The sequence below is a fragment of the Delphinus delphis genome, chromosome 18 (assembly GCF_949987515.2).
Source record: "Delphinus delphis chromosome 18, mDelDel1.2, whole genome shotgun sequence".
Classification (NCBI taxonomy): Eukaryota; Metazoa; Chordata; class Mammalia; order Artiodactyla; family Delphinidae; genus Delphinus; species Delphinus delphis.
Genome location: NC_082700.1, coordinates 38936852 through 38958059, shown reverse-complemented (window position 1 = coordinate 38958059; position 21208 = coordinate 38936852). Strand labels below are relative to the sequence as shown.

At 35.6% G+C, this 21208-nt stretch overlaps 1 protein-coding gene across 1 annotated transcript in view; it reads right to left on the bottom strand.

Moving 5' to 3' along the window:
* Window positions 1-5855: 5855 nt before the first annotated feature.
* PCDH9 (protocadherin 9) overlaps window positions 5856-21208 on the bottom strand; it is a 984388-nt gene continuing 969035 nt past the window's right edge. The window contains exon 3 of the mRNA XM_059995601.1: window positions 5856-8000. Within this exon, the coding sequence (XP_059851584.1) occupies window positions 7627-8000 (374 nt within the window). The 3' untranslated portion in view covers window positions 5856-7626. The remainder of the gene's footprint in view (window positions 8001-21208) is intronic.

The window sequence follows — 21208 nt, the reverse complement described above, 5'->3', positions numbered from 1 at the left end:
TATCTATAATCTGAGATTCTTGTTTGTCAAATTAAGGAGTACTTCAACATTTGGACAATAAATCAAACTGTAGATGTAAGAGCAGTTGACTGAAATTGGTGATGCAGTAAGAGTGGGTATTTATGCTCTGGAGCTTAACATATAGCTTTCTCCATGGTGCTTGGGGAGCCCATTCTCCTCTCTGTTCAAGAACATAGCTCCCTTTGATGTCAATGGGAGCTGCATTTCCGTGACGAGAAGAAAATAAGCATGCTAAAGTTAATTGTCAGACTGATTTTGGTCTCATTTTAATGCCCTGTGGCAATGGAAGCCTGATGTGTGGCTCACTTTGTTCTTTACCTGATTTCCAAGTAGGGAACAGAAGGCAAGTGCTATGTGTAAAAAGGTGTGAGCTGTCAATAGATACATCTGGGGCATGTGAAAAGCATTCAGCACTTTTATCTAGCAGAGGGGACGTTAGCCCGATTTCCCAGGAACACTGTTTAGGCTCTAGTCCCTCTAAACTTGTGTGCCATTTTAGACTGCATTATTTTGTCCCAAGGCTGAAAAACACAATTTCTACACATTTAATAAATAAAATATTTAAGCCAACATATAAATATATCATCCAGTGGGTAAACCAAATTCTAAACGGAAGGGAGATATTCATTTCAGAACAAGTTAATAAATTATTTTATTGCTCTTGTTTAGAAAAAATAGCAATTTATGATTCAGTTCCAGAGTCAAAAAGTGCTTGAATCTTTCATAAGGAGGTAGCATTGCTTAGTAGGTAAAAGCGCATATTCTACGGTCAGACCAGGAGGCTGGCACTGCTGCTTGCTTGCTGTACCATCTAGAGTAGATTCATTTGAACTCCCTGTATCTCAGTTTCCTCACCTGTAAAAATGTAATATAAACCTAAAAAACAATACCTAGAAAACAAAGTATATGAGAAAATTAAATGATAATGTACATCCTTAGAACTGTGCTAAGCACAGAGTAAGTGCTATATAAGTGCAATTATAATTATTGATGGATAAATAAAACAAACTTCATTGACTAATAATTATATGCTGTAGAAAAAAAAAAAGGACAGCAAGTATGTTTCCCACATATTTAAATTTTAGTCTGACAACTGTGTAACTAGATAGATTTTCCTAGGAAATTATATTCTGTGTCATGATGTGTATGCCAGGGTTCTCTGGCAGTTACTCTGAAGATCTCTGGGTTCTGAGTGCAGCCCCCACTGCTGTTTGGGACAATCACAACCAAAGGTAAGTAAAACCTGAATTTTAAAAATATTGTTCATCAGTTGTCATATTATGGAGCTTAACTAAAGGCCATCTAACCCATATATACTGGGCAATAAAGATTTTAACAATCTTTTGTAACCTTGGCCATATCCAGAGACAGTGGCCCTTTAGATCCTGAACTGAATTTTATGATGGATGCTTTAAACAAGGGGAGAATGAGGGCGTATTACTGAGGCTGATATGTTTTGTTTTATAGAGATTTGGTCCTCTTGGCTGTGGCAGCCTAGGAAATTATTTTCTTCTTTTGAAATGCTAGATTTTCCTAAGGGAAGCAGTCCCTTTTATAGTGTAGAGAGGAGAGTTAGATGGTGATGGGGAACTTGGTGATGTGAGTGGTCTGGGGACCAGCACAGATGATACTCTTATGCTGTTTTCCAAATGGTGGAAAAGGATTACTTTAGTGGTGTATAAACATTGAAAAATATTATTTAAAGTGAAGGAGAAAAGTATATTTTACATAGAATTTCATATAGTTTATATAGTGATAGTCATGATTTACCTAAACTATGATTTTAAAATGCTAAACATTGAAGAAATAAGCCTGTTCAAAATTATTATTTCTAATGGTCCATTCGTCATCAGACTTTGGAGAAAATAAAAAAGGAGAGAATGTTTTCCACAAAAAATTTAAAATATATTTTATTTATTTCACTGAGAAATGGAGTGCTTTTTTGCTTATCTTGCTTTCACTCCCTGTAATCTTAGAGACAAATATATGGAGAATATATGCAGAACTGGTTACATGAATTTATATAAACATAGACACACATAATCCCTTTGCCTCAATTTTCTGTCTTTTTTTGTAATTTTTATGTTATTTTTATTTTTCTTTGATGTATGGATTTTTTTGGGGAAAAAAATCAATGTAAAAGTTATTTCTGGTAGAAATGAGATGTGCTTTTTAAATGATAGCTGATACCATCTTAGACTTTTCCATAAGTCCAATGGCCATAAAAAGCCTCTTCTTTGTGGGGTGAACAGTGCTGGGGTGGACCATGTACAGAGAATGCATCAGGGCATAAGAGAGGCTTGGTGGGAACTTCAAGTCATAAAGTGTCAAAGAGGAAATAATACCTGTAAAAGCAGGGACCACATACCACAGTCAATGGAGTGTGCACACTTTCAGGAGTACAGAAGGGAAAATGGGTTCCATGAAAAAAAAAATTGCTGGATAAAAATGAAAATTATTTGCTTCATAAGAAGTTTCTTCCAAACCAGCAACTTCCTGGAAACATAGTAATTTTGTACTTGAAACATATTGAAAACAGTCTGGAGTTCCCCTGGGGGAAAATAGACAAATTCCAGTAAGTAGATAGAAAGGGATAGAAGAGTTAAAAATATGAAGAGTGGAGTGTTTCAGTTTTTTGCAAATAATGTATTTTGTTACCATTTCCTAATCATGTAACCTAAACAGGTTCTAGTTTATGTTTACTGAGGACCTTGTTATCAATGATTGATTATGTTAGAGTTCCAAGGTCAATATTATTATTTTGAGTATCATTATTCAGGATTATGTCGATGATGCCAAACTAATAGTGAATTTGGAGGTGAAAAAACAAAGTTCTTGGTAGAAGAACCACAAAGATAATATACAGTACAATCACCATAGTTAATAATAATAATATAATAATAATATATATTTGAAGATTGCTAAGAGAGTAAATCTTAAAAGTTCTCATTAGGAGAAAAAAATTGTAACTGTGGGGGGTGATGACTATTAACTAGTTTTATTGTGGTGATCATTTTGCAGTATATACCAATATTGAATCATTATGTTGTACACCTGAAACTAATACAACGTGATATGACAGTTATATCATAATAAATGTTTTTTAAAAAGAACTACAAAGATCCAGAAAATACAGGGATTGAGTGTAAATAGTACTGTAATAGTATCCGAAAAATTACTGTAGTTGAGGGCTTCTTTGGTGGTGCAGTGGTTGAGAGTCCGTCTGCTGATGCAGGGGACACAGGTTCGTGCTTCGGTCTGGGAAGATCCCACATGCCGTGGAGCAGCTGGGCCCGTGAGCCATGGCCGCTGAGCCTGCGCGTCCAGAGACTGTGCTCCGCAATGGGAGAGGCCACAACAGTGAAAGGCCTGCGTACCGCAAAAAAAAAAAAAAAAAAAAATTACTGTAGTTGAGCATATTTGCAAATATGTGGACTTTATAATATTCGACATTGAATGAGTCCAATAATAATTGTGTTGTATGTACTCTAAGAACACAACCATAGAACTTTAAAAAGAAAATTTTAGGGTAAAAAATGAAAAAAATTAAAAAGAGCTTTTCATTATAAAGCTTCAAGAACCATGTGGTATGTTAGGATAACAAAAATGTGGACAGAACTCAATTCATTGTGTGGTGCACTATTTAAGAAGTCTAAGAAATAAGAAAATAAAATTCATTTTTGAAGAAAATATAGACCTTATTTAATATTTTAAAATGGATAATGGTGGCATCATGATAATAGAAAATTGATATCTTTGGAATACTCATTAATATAAACGAAAACTGAGTGAACTAAATGTAAATGAAATATTATTATGATAACCATGCTTTAAATACTGTGTGTCTTACAAAAGTATTTTATTGCTATGAGATTAATTTTATATTTTTTCAACAGTGGAAAACCTGGTTGATGTGTATTAAAATTTAGATTGGTAGTTGTGATAAGGGGAGAACAGTATATAGAGAAATAATTATGTGATCACTATGCCTTTAAGAACACTGGGAGAATTTGAAAGTGATCTCTTTCAAAAGAACCAATGAAGGAGCTTCCTTTAGGGAGAGGCGGTCAGCTCTATTTAAAACAAAGCAGAACAATGAAGCATTTTTTAGACTCCTAACACCACTCCTCCTTTTCATAGTTTGGTTTGCCCTCTTACAAAGTAACACCCTGGCATCCACATTAGAATTGAAACTGACAAGGCATCCCTTTTATCCCTGGCTTCCAAAACTCCTTATTAATAATAATTAGCCATTCTTGGCTTCTATTCAGGAGAGTTTAATATATACTAGAATGGCTTCTGGGCCTCAGCTGCATTTCTTACTTTAGCTAAGGAATGATGGTGCTGGGAGAGGGAACACCACTCTATGCTGAAAGAGATTTGCTGAATAGCATCAGTGCAGCAAAATGACTACTCAGTTGTCTGTTAATGAATAACCATTATTTAAATATATATTTTATGTTAGTATATGTGTAGAAATGTTCATACAAATGGGTCATATTTAGCATAATAAATTTATTTCTATATCTACCTTAGAAAATGTGTGGCATATAGCCTGTAGCATTTGATAATCACTTTAAAAGTCATTATTTTTATACATTTCATACGTGTGCTTTCCTAGGAAATGTAACTGCCTTTGATTTCCAGGTAAATGTGATTTATAATATTCAATGTCTATGCAATAAAATAATGTGGGTGATATTTAAGATTAGTTATCATGAATGTATTATTTACTTAATGAATAAATACTTCAGTTTGGTTTGTAATGTTACTTATTTTAATTTTTACAGAGCATATAACTGAATGCCTTGATAAGAGTAGATATTGTCATATTTATTAGAAGAAATATAGTGGGATGGGGAGTTTCTTTTCCAAACTTCTGGTTTGGAGGAAGGCATTTCTATTCCACTCTTTCAGGGAAAGAAAAGGTAGGAGCATAATTATTTTATTTTCTCTCATCTTTCACTCTTCAAGGCAGAAAGGAATGACATCTGACTGGTAAAAAATGGAGGGAGGGACTGAGCAGTCATGGACTTTTGTTTTCAAGAGTGGCCTGTTTCCAGGATTCATTCACTCTCTGTGTCCTAGGGCAGGCTCTGCCCCTGAAAGGAGGGTGGCACCACAGACTACTGGATAAATCTGGCTTATTCAGAGGTGAGGGGTTAGGGTCTCACATACAGCCACTGATCCAAGCAAATATCTTTACCTCCATGTCACTATCTCCTGAGTCTTATTTTACAACTCTTCAAAAAGCTGTGGAGAAAGAGTCAGACCTGTTTACTTACCCTAAAACTCTGATCCAGTTGCTCTGTGGTGAATATAAACACATGGCATATGTGTGAGTCTTATTATCCTTTGCAGTTTCTGAGCCTATTTTCCTAACCTGAAATAAATATAGCTGAAGTTTTGGCCCTTGTTTCAAAGCCTCAATCCCTGAATAGTCCTCTTCTGCCAGCAATGAAATGTTTGAGAGTTTGTTTCATGAAATCTTATTAAAGGATACTAAGAGTGAAGAAGATAACCTCACTAAATAACCAGTGTTACCTGCCCAGTTTCTGACTTGGGATTTCACTTTGATGAAACTTGTATGAATCTTGACTAGAAGGTGAACTTTCTCCCTGAATTTCCCAAGAAAATGATTTCATAGATCATTAGCGGAATTTAACCCTAACTTGGAAACTTATTTTCAGAACGTAGGTATTATTAAACCCCTAACAAATTTTCTTTGATTTCTAATTAAAAGTTAACTTTTATTAACATATACTTATCTAACAATTAGAGTAAAAATCATCACTTTGGATTTTGACCACAAATTAACACACTACAGTCAGGAATTCAGAACATTTATTGCAAGAGCTGAATAATTGTAAATAACTTAGAACTGGCAAAGCAGTAACAAGGATAATTGTTTAGATATTTATTGTGTCAAAGTTATCAAACACCCCTCACAAACTGACAAATATGTACTTCAATAAGCTATGCACTCCTACCCATTATTTTCCATTATACTGTGGAAAAATGTGAATTGCTATTTACAAAGTAATTTTATTTTTGGTAAGAACAAATTATCTATCAGATTAGCAGACCATTTTTTTACTTTTTTTTTTTACTTTTAAACTGATGTTGAACGGTGGCATTAAGATAACTTTCACTTCTTTCAATAAAGACATTTTGTTGCATGCTATTTATTTGTTTAAATCATCTGTCATGCCTTAACAAAAACCTCCTAAGAATGCTCGAATTTGGATTTGTTTGCACGTGCAACTGAGATCTTATTAACATTAGCTGTCACTCTGTTGGTTTGACCTAAGTGACAAGATGCTGGTACCTGCCGGCATTGACCAACTATGATAACAAACAGTTAAACAGCAATAATTAGAGATCTATCCCTTAATTTCCCCCAACTAGCCTACCTGGAGAATGTTCTGTTACATCATGAAGGCACAACACATTAAATAGTTTGTGACTATGGTCTAACACTTGTGTTACAACAACATTATTGGATATGAGGATCAACACAAACTGCCATTTCAACAAAGTTGTAGACACACATTTTCCCAATTGAAACTATTTTTGAATAGTAATTTTTCTTCAATATATGCTAATTTAATACATAAGTTTTGCATGAGTGACAAGCACAGGATATATCACTTTCTGAAGGATAACACTTTCCCATTACTATGCTACTAAATAAGTGATTTCGCTTTTGCCTACTTTGAAAATAAGGATGTCAAGAAAATAGGTTCTGAATTTCCAAGCTTTTGCAGAGGTCCTTTTTTTATATAAAGTTTTCATTTTTTATCTTTATTTCTTATAGAATTCCAGCATCATAAGCTATCATAAAAGAAGCGAGATTCCAGAACCTTTATTTTCACTACAAGTATCTGAGATCTTTTGAACAATGTGTGTCAAGACAGACTCAGAAACACTTCACTAAAAGAAACAACAAAAATAGCAACAAAGAGGCAAACAGAAAAAGAAAAGAAGCAACCATAAAACACAGAATTATGCTACAACGTTTTTTAGGTGAACGGTATAAGTACACAAAAGTTGTTAATAATAGCTTGCTTCTATTTACAAATACTTTAACACTGATTGACTTACAAGTGTCCACTAACGTTGTTAACAGCACAATAGGTTTAATGCTTATCGTTTTAAATTTCGTTTGAAGTATAATGTCAAGTATAGCAGTCCCAGCACAGATCAACAACAAAAAGAGCACAATTTTCTAACTGGATATGTTTGTCAGTCACTCTAATCCATGGAACTTTCTTACTCTCCAAATGCATATTCTATTGTTCATAGCAGCAGTCCAGGGTCAAAATAAAATGCAGTTAAAAAAAAAAAGGATATTTGCACAACGGAGAGACCTCTGGAGAGTTTAATCAATCCTAGTAAACAAGATCACATGGCTAGTAGAACTATCTTCTCTCTCTTATGTGGTAAAACACTGTATCCTCCATGGTGCTAACACAAAGTTATGGATATCCCTGCTATAAGGGGCATAGTTGTAGAGATCTATTGAATACATAAAGCTCTGACACACACGGTATTAACATGTCTATTTAGTTTAAAGTTATTAGGTCCCATATAGCCTTTTTCTTTTTAGAGTTGGTGCTCCTTAGGACTCTCAATAGCACCTCCTGCTTGCTTATAAGACTTCAGATTTGCCAGAGGAATGTCTGTCATGTGGCTGCCATTGTTGAAATGGCCTTCGGTGGAACCATACTGCTTACGGTCATTGAACTGGTTCCTGTTGCTATCTTCTTTCCAGGCTCTGGTCAGGGTGTGCCCATTCACAAGCTTGTCCTTCTTGACCCATTCTTTCTGGGGTGCAAAGGTTGAGAGAGGTGATTTAGGGTGTTGATAGGGACCCAAGCCAGGAGGCATCCAGCAGTTATCAGAGTGACCCAAAACCAAGCACTCTTGAGTGCACATCTCTGTAGCTTCAGCTAATCCTCGGGGGCCCAGAGGCCCATCTGCAGAGGACAAGAGACAAAATAAGGAAAGAAAGTGGTTAGAGTTTTCATTTAAAATTATCTCCTTAGAGAAAAAGTGCATTGGTAATCTCATTTGCTCATGAAAATTATATTAAGGTAAACAATTCAAATATATGATTCCTCATTCTTTTAAGAATAACATAGGAGGAATAAAATTCCTTTTACTTGAGGTGAGAATTATCTCTTTTCCTTAAGCCTTCATTTATATCTAGAGATACAGACAGATAGAAAAATAAATAGACAGACATGAGTAAACAGATATACCCATGACATACCATTTCTGATGAACTTTTTCCATGACATATGTATTATTACTAATTTATGCCCTACTTCTCCACAAAAAAACTCATATTCACGAGAAATAGTGAAAAGTACAAAAATTTTATGTGCAATGTTGAAATATATGCTAACATATCAACTCCTTGAATATAAAAAGTATTACTTGAAATATAACATTAAAAATAAATACTGTAGGGCTTCCCTGGTGGCGCAGTGGTTGAGAGTCCGCCTGCCGATGCAGGGGACGCGGGTTTGTGCCCCGGTTCGGGAAGATCCCACATGCCGCGGAGTGTCTGGGCCCGTGAGCCATGGCCGCTGAGCCTGCGCGTCTGGAGCATGTGCTCCGCAACGGGAGAGGCCACAACGGTGAGAGGCCCACGTACCACCAAAAAAAAAAAAAAAAAAAAAAAAAATACTGTAAAGGTTATACAAAATGTTTTTCTATATAAACGTGTGTTTTTAGCATGAAATCCCATGAAAATAACTTTGCAACATTTTAGAAAGTTAAATAATAATTTTAAAGAATGTTTTAACTAAAGTATATTACTAAAGATATACCTGGTTGACTGGTTGACATTGTGAAATCCCAGTAAATAAAGACACCATTTGCATCCAAAGACAACATGTGGTTCCTTCCAAGCTTAACCTATTTTCTTGATTTCTTAACCCAAATTTCACTAACATGAAAGTCTAGCTAAGTTGCAAATTGGGTCACATGGAGTCTAATATTCAAAGGGAAAATAAGTCATCATAGATATTTTTCTTTTATTTATTTATTTTTTTACCAGCAGGCAATCTAAAACATTTTAACCATGATTTTGAAAGTAAACTCTTCTCTGATTACGTAAAAAGGACATCAGTTCTTTACTGATAAACAACAAGTGTCAAGTGGTTAAGGGAAAGTTTTTTTTGTTGTCATTGTTTTTTTTTTCCCTTGATTAAACAGTCAAATGATAAGTGGTAGCTTGAAAATTAGGAATTGATTTTACGAATGAGGTTAAGTGGATAGGCAAGAACGCTTGAGGCATAAAGCATTTTCAAAAGTAGAGAGTCGTCAGAATAAAAGTGTAGAGAAAAAAGAAGAAAATATCCCTGAAAATTTTTCTACTCAACTATTAAAAGAGCCAACAATTGGAATGTAGGTCTTTGCTAAAGTCCAAGTTAGCACTACTAATATTTTTAAGTGCCCAATAATTGTGGGGTTTTTATATTAACATCTATTTTTCGTAATAATATTCTAGTTACTTCTTACATGTTAAAAAAGAAATACCTGCTGAGATAGGTAAGAGTTGGTGGCAAATACCTGAGACCTCAACACACAGACAACATTTAAATGGACACTGGATGTGAAAAAAATATATGCCTAAAATGTACTCTTACATACAAACGGAAATTTTAGTCATTTTTGAAATCTAAAATCTGCTCTTTAGAATAACCTTAAAATTCCTTCTCATCTGACCCATAGTCCCATCCCCTCAAGAGCAAATAGTTTTATCGTTTTAAACATACATTCATTACTTAAAACTATTTCTCTCACAAACCTCGAATGATTACTTACTTCCTAGGGTATTTAATTGAATCTTCTCTATGAGCCTTTCTCTGTCCTCTGAATTCTGCCCACATTTTAAAAGTTCAAACTAATTTCTCCCTTTTAGTTTTGCTTTGGTGTGTTCAGTGACTCTGTATCCACAAAGTTAACACATTTTGCTCAAACCAATCAATGCCCCTTACATCAGGATCGCAGGCCTGGAAGATGCTTTTTGCCTGGCTTGTTTTCATTTAATTACTGATTCTTTCCAGGGGCAGCTTGCTTCCCAGGTACCACAGCAAGCTTCCCTAACTTTGCCAATTCATGTTTTACATGCACCTGGAAGATTTCCACAGATCTTCCCTTATTAATGAATAATGAATTTCCTAATTGAGCTCACTCACTCAACTCTTACTTTAATGACATTTTTGTCTTTTGGGGGACAAAAGACAAAAATGTCATTAATTAGTATACATTTTTGTTTTCTCTCAACTAGATTTAAAATCCATTGATGGAAAAAAAACAACTTATTAGCCTTCTGATTCCTCATAGTGCTTAGCAATAGCAATGATCTAAGAACAATGTTAATTGTTAATTAAAATTTTATGATGTTGAAAATGTCCTGAGAAATTATTAAAGATATCCTCTGCTTGGGCTTCCCTGGTGGCACAATGGTTCAGAGTCCGCCTGCCGATGCAGGGGACACGGGTTCGTGCCCCGGTCCGGGAAGATCCCACATACCGCGGAGCGGCTGGGCCCGTGAGCCATGGCCGCTGAGCCTGCGCGTCCGGAGCCTGTGCTCTGCAACGAGAGAGACCAGAAGAGTGACAGGCCCGCGTACCGCAAAAAAAAAAAAAAAGATATCCTCTGCTTAAAAGGCAGACCTTAAGTAATTAGAAGATTCTGATTTCGCAAACATCATACCAAAAGCTTCCTCAACAACAAATCTCTTTGCCTTAGCAATACTTTGTGATAGTTAATAAATGAATTATTTAACTTCTCTGCTAAATATGTTTTAGCATATTTAGCAGAGATATATTAGAAGTCTGGGACTTCTCTGGTGGTTCAGTGGTTAAGAATCCACCTCCTAATACAGGGAACATGGGTTAGATCCCTGGTCAGGGAGCTAAGATCCCACATACCGTAGGGCAACTAAGCCTGCACGCTGCAACTACTGAGCCTGTGCACAACTAGAGAGCCCACATACCGCAACTAAGACCCGATGCAGCCAAAGATAAAATAAAAAACTCAATATTAAAAAAAAAGTTCACTCCTTTCTAGCCATCAACAGAGATAATCACCAATTTGATGTATAATATATATTGAGGCCTATAAATCAATCCTTAATTTTTACTTTTCCAGAATCATTAATAAGTTTTTCTTTTCCTGTTAATATCCCCAAAGTAAAAAATAAATTATCAGCTACCTTAGAAATATTAATAGCATCAGGTTTTTATTGAGTACATAAAAAAGAGAGAATATGCAAGATTATTTTTTAAATAGTCTTATCCAATATACATTGCCATCTTATTAAATTAAGAATATTACCCAAGAATTGAGAACACTAGGGGTGTGTGTGTGTGTGTGTGTGTGTGTGTGTGTGTCTGTGTGCGTCTATAAGTATATGTGGACCCTAAGTCTTCAGCATTTAATGACACACTTTAACAAATAGAGTATATTATTTTTCAGAACTGATAACATTTATTTATTCTATAAATATTTACTGAGTATTTACTATATGCTGACACTGTGACAGGCACCAGGAATATAGCAGTGAACAAAGCAGATGTCAACACTATCCTCATGGAGCTTTGGGTCTATCCTGGGAAACAAATAATTGCCTTAAAAGCAGTGAGCTAAGAGAGGAGAAAATGTGTCATTGGAAAGGAGGTAGGGTTTAGAGAGGCTTGTCCCTTTAAAAGGCAACAGAGGGACTTTGTTCCAAGTTCCATTTCTACATTTTTCTGAAAGTTCTTACAGATAACTGACAATTTAAGACACTTACAGTTAAAATTTGTGTGTACTGTACAAAATATTTAACTTGCAAAAAATGGTTTTTCCATTAGATAATATTAATTGCTCTTTGAAAATTTTACTTATGATTCATTCTTGTAAATAAATTTGAAGGCTTTAATAAAGTCTATAAATAAATTTACAGAAGTTTTGTGGATTCTTAGGTCAGTCTTTTAGGTAGCTGATTGTTATATAAAATTTAAAGATCCATTGAAAAGTGCGACACAACACAATGATGGCACTTGCATAAGGGCCAGTTTTTGTTATTTATAGCCCTAAAGGAGAAAAGGCCACCAGGCAGGGGCACATAGACGGTTGTACCAAGAACAGGGTAACAATAAGCTGTAATTGTAGGGGACAGTGTATGTGTGGCCAAGCAGGGTGGAGGTAGCTAGGTTTCCAGGGCACTTTGTGGACTGACTGATTAGGAAAATTTCTCAGGCTCTAGGGCACAGAGTCTGTCTCAAGATATCTGGTACCTTAACTTTGGAGCAATTAGGTTGGGTGCATAATGACCTAGAAGTGTGAGAGCTCTAGAAGGGAAGTGGTGGGATGTGGATTTACTGAAGAAAGGAAACTGACCAGCTAGTAGCCAAGGCCACAGAACTGAGTCAAGTCAGCAAAAAAAAAAAAAAAAAGGAATAAAAGAAAGAAAAGGGAAAAAATATATATACTAAACTACATTATAACAATTTGCTTATGTAATTGAGCTGCATTGCTGGAAAGCTTACTTTGTTTATTCTCTGGAAAGTTTTTATTTTGGGACATGACATTAAATAGGGAAAATTTTACTCTTTTTATTTGGACCTATATATATTTTCCAGTGGTTGCCCTGAAACACACACACACGCACACACACACAAGTTTTATTTTGGGAAATAACAGTGCTTCCAAGTTTTCTTCCATAAAGCCTGTGTCATGAATTGGTAGAAAGAAAAATGAAACATTTTTATTATGAATTACTAAAGAGAACACAGTCATTCTACTGGTTCCTTGAAAGTTCTGGTCTTTTAAAAGTTTATAATCTGAAGCATCTTAAACATTGAATAGTTTCCAGTTAGTTTTTCTCATTTTTAGAACCACTTACTGATTTGTTTTATACTTTTTTTTTTTTTTTTTTTTTGCAGTACGCGGGCCTCTCACTGTTGTGGCCTCTCTCGTTGCGGAGCACAGGCTCCGGACGCGCAGGCTCAGCGGCCATGGCTCACGGGCCTAGCAGCTCCGTGGCATGTGGGATCTTCCCGGACCGGGGCACGAACCCGTGTCCCCTGCATCGGCAGGCGGACTGTCAACCACTGCGCCACCAGGGAAGCCCTGTTTTATACTTTTAAAAGGGAGAAAAACATTCTTTATAAAGCATTGTTATTTAATATTGTCATTTTCCGAAATATAATTGAAAATAATTCATGATTCTCCATCAAATATATAGCATTTAGGGCTTCCCTGGTGGCGCAGTGGTTGACAGTCCGCCTGCCGATGCAGGGGACACGGGTTCGTGCCCCGGTCCGGGAAGATCCCACATGCCGCGGAGCTGCTAAGCCCGTGAGCCATGGCCGCTGAGCCTGCGCGTCCGGAGCCTGTGCTCCGCAACGGGAGAGGCCGCAGTGGTGAGAGCCCCGCGTACGGCAAAAAAAAAAAAAAAAAAAAAAAAAAAAATCTATATATATATATATAGATATAGATATCTATATATATATATATATCATTTAAAATATCAGGGATTTTTTACTAATACTGCAAAAGTTATATTCACTGAAATATTATCCTTTATCTTTGACATATAATTATTTTTAATGTTATCACTATAAGGAATCGTCTTAATTGTTGAATAATTATATTTACTTTTCATAATTCCCTCAACATTGAATATTTAACATGTATTACATGTGTCAGAAATGTGCTGGATTCTTAATAAATTTTGAGATGGTGTGTGTGCATGTGTGTGTGCTTGGTGCATGTGTGCACTTATGTTTCCCTGTCTCTCCAATTTTTTCATAAATTTTGAGGTCCTATTTGTGTTACATCATACAATATCTATTTAGAATCCAGATCAGGATTTAAAGCTGCTTATAAATACTTCCTACAATTTCAGCATTATACCAATCTGTTTCCTTTTTCTCAAAAAAAGTACTTAAAATCCCCCATCATGATTATTTTAACACTGAAATTTTTATTGATTTTTTAAAAAACCTAAATTATTTGTCCCCTTTAACAATCTGCAATCTATGAGTTTGGTTATCTTTCTTTATTTTTTAATGTATAAAGACACAAGTGCTGATAAAACTGTCCAAGCCATCTGCCTCTGCATTTAAATGTTGAAAGCAAAAACAAAAGCACATAAAAAGCTTCTTGAAAGTCATCTCAGTTAATGTTTATATCAGTTCTCAATGTATTTCCCTCTCCATCTTTGCTCCATCTTCCTGTTCAAAACCAAACAAAATAATTTTCCTATGATTTAGGCATCAACAGCTGTCATAGAGCTGCTTGAATTGCTGACTTTTAAACATGCAGGTTTAAAATGTGAAACTATCCAATTTAATGGATCTCCAGCTATACTTAAATGGTAGGATAGTTGAATGAGCTTTGATCTCATTTTATTATACCCGGAAGCAGAATTGTTAGTTCATTGATTAACTCACTGCTATAATTAACAAGTACCTTCTGGCCTGTTGCCCACTGTTTTTCAAACTGATGGTTTGAAACCCTTTAATTTCAAAGATCGAAACTGATATTTTTTTCAAAAATCATGAGACCTTTCATATTTCTGGTCAGATTTCATATTATATAACGGTTTGTACTTTTACATGAATAAATTTTCCTTAGAATTTTTACTATTGGGTAAAATAAGACTAAACAGACTGTGAAAATTGAATTGTAAAATAGATGTCATTTTTATATCATTTTGGTTCAGATTCATCACATCTCACTCAATTTTTGTCTCATTCAATTTTTATTATAGAAAAATACCTCTTCCATACAAAACATATCTGATTGTCATGTTATAATGGTCTTTTTGTGGTTAAGAGCATATATCATCATTTTTATGCAAAACATTTGTTAAATTCCAGTTTGTCTGTATTTTCCCCAGAAGAAGGTACCTTGAAAGGTAGCATGAGTGTAGTATGCAAAGAGTTGTGCATCACTAAACATCTTAAAGTGAAAGATGCATCCACTGATTTGGACTTGCTGAAGCAGTTTGCCTGATCTCTAGGCACAGTGATAAAATGTCTTTCCTTGTTTTAAAGAAATTTCCATTTTTAAGTAGGCTTTTATCCTATAATTTTGCTTTGTACTTGCTATTAATTTGCTGAGAAAAATCTTAATTATTATACTTGCTCCTTTTCATACTGAATCTTCCTATTAAAAATTTCAGGGAAACAAATATTCTCACCCAGTACGCTTTTAGATAATTTTACTATCTCTAGGAGACCAAAACCAAAAAATTAGTATTTTTACTGGCTCATTTTCACCCTCAGTTTATTTCTATTCTTTTTAATTTTTTTGTGAGACAATATGTAGTAGCATTACAATTTCTTATCATTTTTGTGGATTATCCTGAGTGGAAAGCTAAAGCTAAATATTTATGGAAATCTGCAGGGACCTGAAAGAATGTCAGGTAAAGTCACTTGATAGGCCGCCCTACTGTCTCCACACACTATACTTATTGATCAGTTGCAGATACAAATCAAATCGATTAATTTGCTTCCAATCTAAAAATAGTAAAAGTTAATTTTGAATATGAGCATTGGCATGAAAACAGAGGAAACCATTCAGCATTGCTCACTTTCCCTTTTGATACATGATCTCTACTTTAGATCCCATTATCCTTGTCCAACCAATATTTTAAAATCACTGTCACACAGGAATAAATATCAGTTATTACCCTGCTCAGAAAAACAATCAAGGGGTACAAATTTCACTGCCATCTAAACTCAGATTTGTATATAAAATAGTACAGCATAGTTATGTGGACAGTCTAAATCCAAAAGTAGATCTGGCAAACTTGAGTATACCTATGGGAAAAACATTTCTCATTCATTCACTGAATAACTTTTGTTTGATCTCATGTTAGGTTCAAGAGATTCTTGCATAGAATATCTAAAATCAGAACTAGTCCAGAAATCTCAGGTCACATGATCATCATAGCTCAAGCAAATAGAAATAGATCTGAACCCCAGTAAAATAATGAATTTGCATGAACTTTGTGAAAGTAATTTTAGATTCCACGTCTCCTAGTTTCTCACCTAAAAATTGAGAGTAAAAGACTAAATTCTGATTCATGACCTCTACCAATCTCTGATTCCTTTATTAAATATCACTGTGGTTTGTCATAGATAATCAAATTTTCAGTGTTATTTTCATTCTACTAATGAGAAGTCCAAGACAGGGCAAAGAAATCATAAATCAATTGTTCCTGTAGATTAGTCGATTACTTAGGTCACATATAGGTGTTGGAATGTGAAAGTATGATTGAAACAAGTATTTACATTTCTCAGTCTAAGTAAAAACCTTCATCAGAGTTTTCGTTTATGGCTCAAATTTAACCCAACATTGTGAAAGCACCTACAGTCACCTTGAGAAACAAATGCAGAATTCCCACACAAGCAGGATTTGACAAAACCTTTAGTTAACAACTAAACATGGATTAAATATTTTACACATTCCTCATACAATTTTTTTTCTTTGGTCACAGATGAAAAGTCAACATTTGCAGATGGAGACAGTCCAAATGCAATAACACATAGCCAGCACGAGCAGCAGATTCTCTGCCAGAGAGGATATTGCTATTTGGATAGACTTTATAGCTCACAAAGAATGGAGAGCACCTCCTTATAAATCTTTATCTTTCTTTAGCATGGCATGAATATCAGCTCCCTTTTTTCTCATCTGCTAAAGCTAATTGCTGAAAAGAAAATATCTTTGATTTTATTTATTCACAATTAGCATTTGATGCTGCAATCAATGAAATGACAATAGTCTAAGGTTATTGATTATTTAAATTAATTCTCAAATCTTGACAAAATTGCTTAGTATGAAAGAGCTTATCTATATTATTGCAGACCATATTTACTTTCTTCTATAGTTTACTCTTTCTTTTACTCATATTTGATGTCTTTCATTTTAAAAAGTTACTCATATACTGGTATTTCCTGAATTACTCTCCATTTCTTACAATTCACATAGTTTCTCAAAAAAACATAGTAAATCTTATTTGATGTGCAAACAAATCTAAGGTATTAAGAAATGAAATAATTCTTTACTGATGAATTTCAGGCTGAGATCCAATTTTTTTTAAAAAAAGCAATTTATATAATCTTCTCTCCCCTTAAAAAACTCTCAGGTGCTTGTCTGAAACCAGACAAGAAGTACACAGTACTGTGAAGTAATTTGTCTTTACACACTTTCCACTCTTTCCCAGATTTCAGGTGTATTTAATTAGAATGGAAAAAATAAACTGGTGAAGTTCATTTCTATTTGCCCAGTTCTCTGATAATTTTCACCTGGGACACTTATAACTGGAGCCTTGTTCCTCCCCCAGTCTCTGGGCTACAGATTCTATTTTTCATGGTCTTCAGAAGGCATAGTGATTAGTCCCTGGTTATTTTAAGCATTGGGGAATTTGGGGAAAACATTTTGCTAAGTTGTTAAATATTTAAAGACTTCATAAATTATATATTTTAAAAGGTGTCTGAAAGATTATTTTTTAAGTGGAATAAGTCATCAACTATGATGCATGGGATCTGTAGGGGTGTGTGTGTGTGTGTGTGTGTGTTTACACATAGATGTTACCATAACTTTGAATTAATAAAGTATAGATCAGTGTTTCTCAAATGTTAATGTGCATATGAACCACCTGGGGAAATTGTTAAAATGCAGAATATGATTCAGTAAATCTGGGGTCCTGAATTCCTTCATTTCTAATGATCTCTCAGATGCTGCTGCTGCCTTTCAAGGTCCTCTCTTGGAGATGCAAGCACATTGAGTACTTACTTAGCTCCATTGGGTACTTTCCCAGTGTTCCGCGCAGCTAAAGTTTTCAAACGTGTGCATGAATCAGAGTTAGCTGGAGGGCTTATTAGGTAAATTGCATGACCACATCCAGGAATTTTGATTCTGTAGGTTCAAGGTGGAGCCCAAGAATTTTCAGTTCTAGCAAGTTCCTCTTTCTGTCACACTTTCCTGATTTCTCCAGTCCATCACTAGCCTCTCTGTTTCATTTTCATTTGATGACACCACAACTTTTTCCAGACCCCTAAATGTTGGACTGCTCATTGCTCTTTATCTACACCTCTTCTAGGTGAAATTGTATAATTATGCAGCCTTATAAGTCATATATATGCTAGCAAGTCCCCAATTTACATTTTCAGCCCCATATCATTCTCCTGTGGCGATATCAACATATCTGACTCCTGGATCCTCAGCACCCTTTGTATTTCTAGTAGGCATTTCCAACTAACGTAATTCTTACTGTTTTTTTCCAAACATACTATTCTTTTTGAACTTACTATTCTTGTGTATGGCACACTGATCACCTGCTTGCTCAATTAAGAAAGAAAAAAAGAAATAAAAGGAGTCAGCATTGGCAACCATTATGCAAAATTCTAAAATTCTCCAACCTAATTCCTGGGACTAGAAACATGATATCACACAAGTGGTAATGTTAAATTATATGGCTGCTACGGACTGAAGTTTTCTGTCCCGCCAAATTCATTCACTGAAATCCTAATACCCAATGTGATGGTATTTGGAGGTGGGACTTTTGGGACATGATTAGGTTTAAATGAAGTCATGAGGGTAAAGTCCTCACGATGGGATTAGTGCCCTTATAAAAAGAGACCAGAGGGGGCTTCCCTGGTGGCACAGTGATTGAGAGTCCGCCTGCTGATGCAGGGGGAGTGGCTGGGCCCGTGAGCCATGGCCGCTGAGCCTGTGCATCTGGAGCCTGTGCTCTGCAACGGGAGAGGCCACAACAGTGAGAGACCCGCGTACCGCAAAAAAAAAAAAAAAAAAAAAAGACCAGAGAACTAATACTTTTACTCTCTGTCTGCCATGTATAGCAAGAAGGGAGCTATCTGCAAACTAGGAAAGGGGATCTCACCAGACACCAGTTTTTTTCTATATCTTGATCTTGGTCCTTCCAGCTTTCCAAACTATGAGAAATAAATGTTCCTTGTTTAAGCCAGTCTATGATATCCCGTTATAGCAGTTTGTACTAAGACAATGGCAAAAGAGGTTTTGCAGATGTAACAAGGACACTCATCAACAAAGTTGATTTTTAGTTAATAGACTAAGCTATATTTATAAACTATATTTGGGCCTAACATAATCATGTGAGCTCTTGAAAATCAGGGAGTTTTCTCTAGCTATTAGCAGAAAGAAGCTCAGATTCAAAGCACAAGAAGGACTCAATATTCCATTGGTGTCTTTGAAGATGGAATGGACCACAGAGAAAGGATCTGAGAGGAGCCTCTAATTGCTGAGAGCCACCCCAGCTGGGCAGCCAGCAGGACAACAGGGATCTCAATCCTACAACCATAGGAACAGGATTCTACCAACAATCTGCGTGAGTTAGAAAATCAGTTCTTCCTCAGAGCCTCCATAGAAGAGTCCAGTCCAGTTGATAACTTGATTTTGGCCTTGTGAGACTCTAGGCATGACAAGCCTGCTTGGACTCCTGTGATAATAAATGGGTGGAAACTGAGATAATAAATTTGCGTTGCTATAACTGACTAAGTTGTGGTAATTTGTAATTCATAAATCGAAAACTAATACAACGTCTGTCTCTTACTCAAGATACACAATCAGCAAGTTCTTTAGTCTATTTCCCTCCCTGAAAACCCACCACCTCAAGCCACTATTATTTCCTAGTAGGACTTCCTTCTTTCACTCTGTGACATTCTATGCTCTAATCCTTAACTAGAGGCATGCATATATAGTTACAAGTAAATAGGTAGTAGACTTATATTAGTTTTCTATTGATGCTGTAACAAATTACCACAAACTTAGTGACTTAAAATAACATTCTCTTACAGTTTTGGAGGTCAAAATTCTGAATAATCAATTTCACTGAGCTAAAGTCAAGGTGTTAAGCAGGCTGCTTCATTCTAGAAACTCTGAGGGGAAAATCCATCCTCTTCCTTTCTTCAGCTTCTAGAGATTGTCTGTGTTTCTTGGTTTCTGGGTCCTTCTCCAAGTTCAAAACACATTCTCCAATCTTCACTTCCGTTATCACATCACCTCCTCTAACTCCTCCTGCATCCCTCTTTTAAGGACCATTGTGACTACACTGTGCCTGTGTAGATAATCCAGGATAATCACATCTCAAAATCCTTAATTTAATCACGTCTGCAAAGTCCCATTTGTCATTTAAGATAACACAGTCACATGTTTGGGGACAAGGATGTGGATATATTTGGGGGCTATTCAGACTAACACAGTTTTTAAAGCAGAACACTTAACTCCTCTGCTTCCAAGGACTTCAGAGTAAAAGCTACACTCCTTCTTGTGGCCCAGAGTCCCATATGATCTGGCTCCTGTCCAGCTCCTGATGTGATATCTGTACCCCACTCTGTCACCTTCTCTCCTTAACCCCACCTTACTCTCTCTGCTCAGCTACACTGACTTGCACCAAGATTAATTAGGTCTCAGGGCCTTCAATTTACTATAATTTGTGCATTGGCCTCACTTCATTTAGATGTTTACTCAAATTCGATTTTTCATAGAGGCACTTTCTGATCACCTTATAAAAAATAATATCCTTTACACCATTCACTCTCTATTCCCTTCCTCAGCTGTATTTTTCTGGACAGCACTCATTACTACCTGTCACAGTGTATTTATTTGTTCATGGTCCAGCTCTAACACTAGAATGTAAGCAATGCAAATACAGGTAATTTGCTTCGAGGTAACTATGTCCTCAACACCTGTTACCATGGCCTGGCATACTGTAGATAATTACTAGATAGATTTTGAAAGAAAAGAAAACATGAAATTTGTTCGGAACCCCAAATCAGTGAACTAACATAAAAACTGTATGTAAAACATTATGTGACAAGTCATTTACAATCAGAAAATAGTTAATAATCAAATGGATTTACCTTTCCATAAGAAACATTGCTAAGAGTTCACAGCATAAAATTTTACCAAGATGATATTTGAAATGTCTGAATGGTATTAGTAAGTGTAAAATAGGTGCGTTCAAAAGTACTTATGTGCTACCTTAGTTTGGGTCGAAGCAAGTAGAATGCCCCAAAGTGAAACATAATTAGGTTGCTTCCTGTATCCCACTGAACTGCTTAATCATGCAAGAAAGTTCATAATTCCTCTCACTAACTGAGTTCTTCAGATGTTTTCAGAAGTCCAGATT